The 8906-nt window shown below is 48.3% G+C and overlaps 1 protein-coding gene across 2 annotated transcripts in view; it reads right to left on the bottom strand.

The window, feature by feature from the left end:
* The window catches only part of SYN3 (synapsin III), a 344960-nt gene extending 339537 nt beyond the window's left edge, over positions 1 to 5423 (bottom strand). Inside the window, exon 1 of one of the 2 annotated variants that reach the window (XM_014459147.2) lies at positions 5107 to 5423. In XM_014459147.2, the coding sequence (XP_014314633.2) occupies positions 5107 to 5417 (311 nt within the window). In that variant the 5' untranslated portion in view covers positions 5418 to 5423. The remainder of the gene's footprint in view (positions 1 to 5106) is intronic. The other variant, XM_023757231.1, reaches the window with a different exon arrangement.
* Positions 5424 to 8906: the final 3483 nt, after the last annotated feature.

Below are 8906 nucleotides of genomic sequence, written 5' to 3'. Positions count from 1 at the left end.
CAGGCACTTATGGGAATCATAGCATGATTTAGTAGGACACGTATAGCCTGTTCGTAGTCTGGAAGAATGGTAGTTTAGGGGTGTTTCAAGCAAACAAACAAAAAAAGATCTTCATTTCCTCCCCAACCAATAAAACAGGAAAAAAAAAAAAAGAAATCATAGGGAGAGGGGAGAATAAGAGGGACGGTAACAATTCATCATTGCTGGAACGGAAGGGCAGACATTCTAGGAACCAGGCCACAGGTGAGGCAGAGGAGGGGAGGGTTCCAGAGGCCCTGGAGGGAGGGGCTGGGAGTGCAGGCTTAACTGCTTCTATGCCCCCCTCACCCCAACACCCCTCACCAACCCCATCCAGGCTCTGGTAAGGAGCAATCTTTTTTTTTTGTTTGTCATGATCAATGTTTTGATTTTTGAAAATCAAAGCTAGAGTTTTGGTACATTCTGTGGGCAACAGTAAAAAATTTGGCCTCTTTTTTTAAAACAATTTCAAATACCTGCCTAACAGTTACTCTAGCACACCGAAACATCAAGAACCAAGAGTTGATACACAGGTGAGTAAACACAGAAACCCCAGGCCTGTGTGGACTGTACTGCTGAGTCCTAAGGTAGGCGAATCTCAGGTCCCATGATGCCCATTTAAAGTTACCCCTTAGGCTGGGGTGGGGTGATGACAGCTGCTAATGGGATACTCCCTGTGTGTTGAGCACCAGGAATATAAAAGAGAATAAGACACTGGCCTTATTCTTGCAGAAGGGACAGTCTCTGAACAGCCAATTATAACACAATGTGATGTGGGCAGCAATGGCACAGTGAGGTATGTGTTAAGTTATACAGAGAGGTGGCTGTGAGCACCAATGGCAGCATGGGGTGCATCAGGGAAGACTTCACGGAAGAGGTGACACCTGACCAGGCTTTGAAGGAAGAAAGGAAATTGGCCAAGTGAACCAGATAGAGAGGGCATTTCAGGCAGCAGGAGACAGAATATGCTGAGGCAAAAGGGGGCATGTTTGAGAAGCACAAGTTGTTTGCTGTTCCTTTGGAATAGGCAGCAAGGCCGGAAGTGGAGGCGCAGAACTAGAGGGAGGGCAGACATGCCAGGACTTTGAATTTGAACTTGAGGGCAATGATGCACCAGCAAAGGGTTATACAGGGGATGCACAGGGGCATGGGAGCACACTGAGGCCAAGGCTGCAGGCCTGAAGCCAGCTAAGCTGCTGGAGACATGCAGGTAAGAGAAGAAGCAGAGAGACAGCAGGGCTGAAGAAAACTGAACTTGAAATCCATGTTCTTTATTCCTCCTTCCTCTTGTGGTTCTCAAGATGGATCAACCTTCGCTCATCCCAGAGGACAGCACCAACTCTAGGTCACACCTACTCCTGAGCCAGGCCTGGGGTGGGGTGGGGTGGGGGGCCCTAGCCAGGCTTCCCTCCAAGGACAATCCCCCAAAGTGGTGGGATCTTGAAGTGCTGAGCCCGGAGTCCTGCTTCCCTGCAAAGGTGGCTCTGGGACCCTCTACCTCTGCTCAGAAGATGAAAAGTCCCCTCCCCCAGGTCACTGGCCAGGTAGCAGAGCGGCCTTGGGGCCCAGGCTGGTTAACAGAGTCTGGGAGCTGGAATCTGCCAGGGAGAAAAAGTGGGCGGTTCCTGCAACTCCCTCACCTGCAGGGATACCTGCCAGCAGGAAGGCCCCGGATTGGGTGGGAAAGATGGGGCTCTGGGGCTGAGAAGAGAGAAAAGGGAGCAGCTTGCGCCTGGTGGGTTCCCTCTCAGTCCAGAGAGGGTGGACTGCCATTACCATCTCAAAGGGGGAGGAAAGGGGCTGTGGGAGCTGGCTTCCCCCCCTCAGCAACCCTCCCTCTCAGGAGACTGAAGGGGAGGCTGGGCAGGGCCTGAGGAAGGCAGCCCAGGCTGGGCCAAAGCTGCCCTGGACAGTGGGGCTGGCCCGCCACCTGCTGGCCACTTTAGGGAGTGGGGATAGGAATGTGCAGGGAAGGACCGGGATTCTGAGCCTCCGGCATCAGTTTGGAGAAAGTTGGGAATGTATTGAGATGAAGAGAGGAAGTTTGCAGAGTGCAAATGGAGTTCTGAATGAGAAGCTGATGTGTCCGCGGGCAGGGAGTTCCTGTCACAAACATTCAATGATGCAAGCCAACTTCCAGCCACTGGATGAGTTTCAGCTCCTCACTTCTCCTTTCCTTCCCACCGAGGGGCAAGAAGAAGACTGCTGTTCTCCAGACCTGATTAAAACACGGGCAGAGAACATGACTGAAATGCAATGTGAGAAATTCCTTTAGACAAAACGGTGTCCCCCGCCAGTGTGCACAGCCTGAAATTCACACATTGGCCACGCCCGTGGGTTACAGGGAGTGAAGACCGAGGCCATTCACTGCATTGCAACCCCATTCACAGTGCCCTTCCATCATATCACACAGCCTATGGGCACCGGGAGGACAGAGGTCAACACGGTTAAAGCTGCAAGAAGGTTGCAACAGCCTGCAGTGGTAATGGACAATTTCATGGGTTTTTTGTTTGTTTGTGGGTTTTTTTACATTTTTATTGATTTCAGAGAGGAAGGAGGGAGAGGGAGAAAGAGATAGAAACATCAATGATGAGAGAGAATCATTGATCAGCTGCCTCCTGCACTCCCCCTATTGGGGATCTAGCCCGCAACCCAAGCATGTGCCCTTGACCGGAATTGAACCTGGGACCTTCCAGTCCACAGGCTGACGCTCTATCCACTGAGCGAAACCAGCTAGGGCTATGGTTTTATTTTTATTTTTTGTGTGTTTGTTAATCCTCACCCAAGGATATTTTTCCATTGATTTATTTTTTATTTTATTTTTTTCCCATTGATTTTTTTAGAGAGAGTGGAAGGGAGGGGGAGAGACAGAGAGAGAAATATCAGTGGGAGAGAGACACATTGATCGGCTGCCTCCTAAATGCCCCACACTGGGAATGGAGCCCACAACCTGGGCATGTGCCCTTGACCAGATCGAACCCAAGACCCCTCAAGTCTGCAGGCCGACGCTCTATCCACTGAGCCACACCAGCTAAGGCAATATATCCTTAAAAAGCATTTACTGTCTATCAGCACTTTTGTATTAACTCAGATTTTAATCTTACTTACATTTATTAACCCTACAAGGCAGGTATTATCACTCCCACTTGGGTGTAGTAACTTGCAAAGGTCATAGAGCAGCGGTTCTCAACCTGTGGGTCGCGACCCCTTTGGCGGTCGACTGACCCTTTCACTGGGGTCGCCTAAGACCATCCTGCATATCAGATATTTACATTACGATTCATAACAGTGGCAACATTACAGTTATGAAGTAGCAACGAAAATAATTTTATGGTTGGGTCACAACATGAGGAACTGTATTTAAAGGGCCAGAAGGTTGAGAACCACTGTCATAGAGGTACAATGGCGTAGAGACTGGATTTGAACCCGGAGAGCCCAGCTCTGAAGGCTGTGTTCTTAACTATGCACCGTGCTGCCATTTATTAGCTCAGCCTCCATACAGGAAGTGGCTTTCCTGGCAAATAGGTTTTTAAGTACCTACCCATCACCAAATCATGGCCAACCCTGACTAAGCCAGCAAAGAACTCGAAACCAAGGCCAAACACTGGGTTAAAGAGAAACAGGATTGCAGAGACGGTGCGGGCGTGCAGTCACCAGGTGCACTGCCGACAGACTGCGCAGGCCAGAGGACCCGGAGACAACACCTCTACAGAAAGCGTCCCCTGAGCTCAGAGCCGAAGGACAGCGCTCTCCATAGGTAAGCACACGGCAGAGATGCACAGGCTTCGTGACAAGAGCCCTGGGCAAGCACCGCACGGAAGACAACCCAGACCGGATCAGAACCGGGGCCACGCACATGACCACTGTGGTTAAGATGACGTGGTTTCTCGGCAGGAAAGGGAAGCCTGACACTGAACCTGCTCAAGGTGCTTCCATGGTGACTATACTGAATGTGTATTGTAAACTCCATCTCCCACTCAGTCATTCCCAACCTGAGCTAACTTCTCAAGGGATGAATGTGGGTGCAGCCTGCCTGTTAGGATAACAGAGCGTCTGGGGTACTTAGTGAATGGGTGCATGAATTCATTCATTTAATACGTATTTCCTGGGTGCCTGCTACACGGCCTCCTTTGGACACACAGGGATGCAACTTTCTCTGCAGCCCCCATGGCCATCCGCAGGTGGCCTGTCAGAACTGCTCCGGACAGGGAGCTGCCACGTCTCCACAGGTGGGCTCACTTCCTGGACTAGTAGTACTTACCTCCTGTCTCTACCCACAATGTGGAGGAGACACCTAGTCTCCACCTGCAGCTCCAGTGAGAAGGGCCTGCTCCCCACTCACCTGAGCCCCGAAGGCTGTCTTGCACTCACCTGGTGCTCAGTAACTACCTATGGAACAACCCCTGCGATGACCTTGGGCACACCTGTCTGGCCTCTGCCCCGGAGAGCTGACCATGAAAAGAGGCTGCAAGGAGTGTCGCTTCTACCCACCTCTGGTGTTAAGAGGCCAGGCCACCAGCACATGTAAGAGCTGGGCTGCACACCCAGCCACTCTGGTCCCTGGGGTTATAGTGAGGACCGTGCGCCTCTGTTGGTTTCCTTTTATCTCGTAGAAACCTCACTTAATGGGGGAGGATGCCTGAGGCTGAAAGAGGTGAAGCAACTATTTCAGATCTTCCAAGTTTTCTGTCTTTAGAAAGGTAAGAGGGTGTGTAATATACAATGCTTCCAGTTGGCTCTGGGCTGCACCCCATATGAAACACATGGAGATGCTCACAGCAAACCATATGGCCAAGCACAGTGAATGGTATAAACAGACTATTACAGTCTCCTGTTCCTTCAGCTCAGGGTTGGCTGTCAAATGGATTACAACATCTGTTTTAGTTCCTAGAGCTTCTGGGATTTGCAGGTAAAGGATTGAGGACCTGTAGGTGCCTCACGCCTGGCACATTGTAACCACATGGCAAATGCTCGTCTCCCTCCCTCCAGCCGGTCTCTGCACCACCCAGCCTCACCGAGCCCCACCAGAGTGATAAAAGCCTCATCTCCTCTCTTGCCTGCAGCTGGCAGGCCTGCAGTTCCGCTTACCAGTCTGTGTGGGCATCGTCGATCACCAACAGGACCCTGGGCCTTTGAACAACCGGTGTGGAGGGAGCCGGAGGCTCCACCGGCCCCGTGGGGGCCTGCGAGGTCTGCTTCATGGCACTGGAGAAGGAGCTGAAGAGGCTGGACCCGGGCGAGGAGAAGGAGGCCGCCAGGGGCTGGGGGTGCCTGCGCTCCATGGCCGGGGACGAGGGCGAGCTGGTGGAGCTGTCCGGGCGGTGCAGGTCTGCCATGTAGCCATTGGGCAGGTTGGCCACGAAGCTGCTGTCGGAGAGGCGTCGCCGGAGGAAGTTCATGGCTGCAGATGGAGAGATGGCTGGTTCCTCCGCGTGCGGGTCTAGGAGAGGCCGGGGCACAGGCTGCCAGGAGACAGAGTAGGGGGTCTTGGACCAGAAGGGCAGGGGAATCCCACACAGGTCGGCGTCAGCGGTCTCTGATTACCTGTGGAAATAAGCCAACACACACGTGAGCGGAAACGACCTCCGCCCCTAGGAGCAAACAGACATGGCCCCTTCCTGCCTGATGCTGGGGCAACGTCAGGTGGGGCACCCTTTAGAAAAGATGTAATGAGAGCACACCCTTTTAACCCACAATTTCCACTTTCTGGAATTCTAGCCCAAGAAAGGAATCTGAGTTCCAGGTAAAGCCTCCTGCACAAATGTATTTCCCCCAGCATTCTTTGCACTAGCGAAATCCTAGAAAGGATCTCAATGCTCAATCCCGGGACGGCTGAGTAAATAAAGCACAGAACAATCACTCGGTGAAACCTTGTGTGGCTATTAGAAAGGGGACTTAAAAAAGGATTTTGGGTAACAAAACAAATTCACGTTGGAAATAAAAAGATCACGATACAAGAGTATACGTACAGAATGACTACAACCACATAAAAGTTCAAATACCAAAACAATATACATCGGAATATTAATGCTAACGGTGGTCATATTAGGGTAATGCAATTACATGGTTATTCCCCCCTTTGTGTCCACTGGTATGAGATTTATTACACCCCTCAGAAAGGTCTCTGGGCCACTTTCTGGTCAGTCCACACATCCTCAGAGTCAAACACTCTTCTGATGTATTAATTTTACCTCTTCTTGAACGTCATATAAATGTAATCAATGTATTACTTTTTTGTACATGGCGTCTTTCCCTCAACATGATGGTTTTGAGACCCAGCTGTGCTGTCTGTATCCACAGACATTCTGTTCTTCATCACAGGGTAACATCCCACTGGACGGATAACCCAATTATTACTGCATTCTCTTGTTGATGCACATTTGAAATGTTTCCCGTTTGGGGGTATTGTGAATAAAAGTGTTATATGGATTTTTATTTAAGTATTTTTGGGTGAAGAGAGGCTTTGCTTTGCCAATATTCATACCTAGACATTAGTTTGTTGGGTCATGGGATAGGCATATGTTTAACTTTATAAAAACTGTCAAAAAAATTTCCCAGTGGTTGTGCTACTTTGCACACTTCATTTGAGAGTTCCAGTTGCTCCACACCCTTACCAACACTTGGTTGTTATTCGTCTTTTTCATCTTAGTCATTCTAATGGGTGTAGAATAGTACCTCACTGCGCTTTTCATTTATTTTCTCTGATACCTAATGAGGTCAAGTGACTTGTATGGGTTTCCTGGCCACTGATATATCTTCTTTTGTGAAGTGTCTGTTCAAGTCTTTGGCCCATTTTAAACAGGTGGGCTGTTTATACTTTTATTGTTTATTTGTAGAAATTCTTCCTACATTCTGGATATGAGGCTTTTGTCAGATATGTATATTATGAATATTTCCTCTCAGTCTTTGGCTCGCCACCCTTCCATTTCCTTCATGAGCAGAAGTTTGGCAGAATAAAATAACTTACAAAAAGCAAATTGTTACTTGAGATAAAAACATCCCAAATGAGAAAAATAAATTATACCATAAGGTGAGACCATACTGCCCTGGCCAGTGTGGCTCAGTTGGTCGGAGCATTGTCCCATGCTCTGAAGGATAGTGGGTTCGATTCTTGGTCGGGGCGCATATAATCAATGTTTCACTCTCACACACACTTTCCATTCACTAAAATCAAGGAAGGCATGTCTTTAGGTGAGAATTAAAAAATATTTAATTTTTTAAAAAAAGGATGAGACCATATTTTGGTTATTAAAATACTATATATATATATATATATATATACACATACATACACACACACACACACACATATGTATAGATATACATATTTATAAGAACACTAGAGGCCCAGTGCATGACATTTGTGAGCTGGGGGGAGGGGGAGTACCTCAGCCTGGCCTGCACCCTCTCGCAGTCCGGGACCCCTCAGGGGATGTCCGCCTGCTGGGGAGCGGGCCTAAGCCTGCAGTCAGACATCCCCCAAGGAGTCCTTAGTACTGCCACAGAGCCAGGAGAGGCTCTTGCCACTGCTGCAGTGCTTGCCAGGTGTGAGCCAGGGTTCTGACTAAGCGGTGCTCCCCCCGTGGGAGCACACTGACCACCAGGGGGCAGCTCTTGCGTTGAGCACCTGCCCCCTGGTGGTCAGTGCGCATCATAGCAACTGGTCGTTCCACTGCTCAGTCGATTTGTATATTAGGGTTTATTATATAGGATATATAAAAACTGTTACATATACCTGCAAATTTTTTTATTTTTTAATATATATTTTTTAATTTCAGAGAGGGAGAGAGATAAAAACATCAATGATGACAGAGAATCATTGATTGGCTGCCTCCTGCACGCCCCACACTGGGGATTGAGCCCGCAATCCAGGCATGTGCCCTGACCAGGAATCATACCATGACTCCTGGTTTATAGGTTGATGCACAGCCACTGAGCTGTGCTGGCTGGGCTCTGCAGGTATTTTGATAAGCAAATTTTAAGTTCTTATAAAGTCCAATCTACAAAAAGATTGTTTTTATGGTTAGTCCTTTCTATGTCTGCTCTTTAAAATCTTTGCCAACCCCAGGATGATGATGATACTGTCCTAATATTTCTTATAGAAGCATTACAGTTTTAGCTTTTCTGTAATCCACCCAAACTTGGTTTCTGAGTGGGATGAGATAAGGTTCACTTGCCCAGTTTTCCACCATTTATGAAAGCATTTTCCCCAATGAATTTGGAGGCTCTGCTGGCACCAATGGTCTGTACATACATGGGTCTACTTCTGGGCTCTTTATTATGCTCCACTGATGTCTACCTTTACAGCACCCTGGTTACTGTGGCTTATAAAAGTCCTAAAATCAGATACAGGGAGTCCTCCTGCTTACATTCTCTTTCTTATGATTGCTTTGGGTATCCTAGCTCCTATTTTTTTAATACATTTTAACGCCCTGACCGGTTTGGCTCAGTGGATGGAGCGTCGGCCTGTGGACTGAAGGGTCCCAGGTTTGATTCCGGTCGGGGGCATGTGCCTTGGTTGCGGGCACATCCCCGGTGGGGGGTGTGCAGGAGGCAGCTGATTGATGTTTCTCTCTCATCGATGTTTCTAGCTCGCTATCCCTTCCTCTCTGTAAAAAACAAATAAAATATATTTAAAAAAATACATTTTAAAATCAACTTATATGAAAAAGTCTATTGGAATATTGTTTGAGATTACATAAGATTTATAGCTCAGTTTGGGAAGAACTAATTCTCAACGATACTGAATTTTCCACTTCAGTATAGGTCTCTACTTATGAACTCTTCTTTAGTTTCCCTCAGAGATGTTTTATGATTTTTAGTACAGAGGTGCTGCACCTGTTTTGCTCAGTTGACTCCTAATAATTTCTTTGGAGGGGGGTGATATT

Source organism: Myotis lucifugus, unplaced genomic scaffold, assembly GCF_000147115.1.
Source record: "Myotis lucifugus unplaced genomic scaffold, Myoluc2.0 scaffold_103, whole genome shotgun sequence".
Lineage (NCBI taxonomy): Eukaryota > Metazoa > Chordata > Mammalia > Chiroptera > Vespertilionidae > Myotis > Myotis lucifugus.
This window is presented reverse-complemented; position numbering and strand designations above follow the sequence as displayed.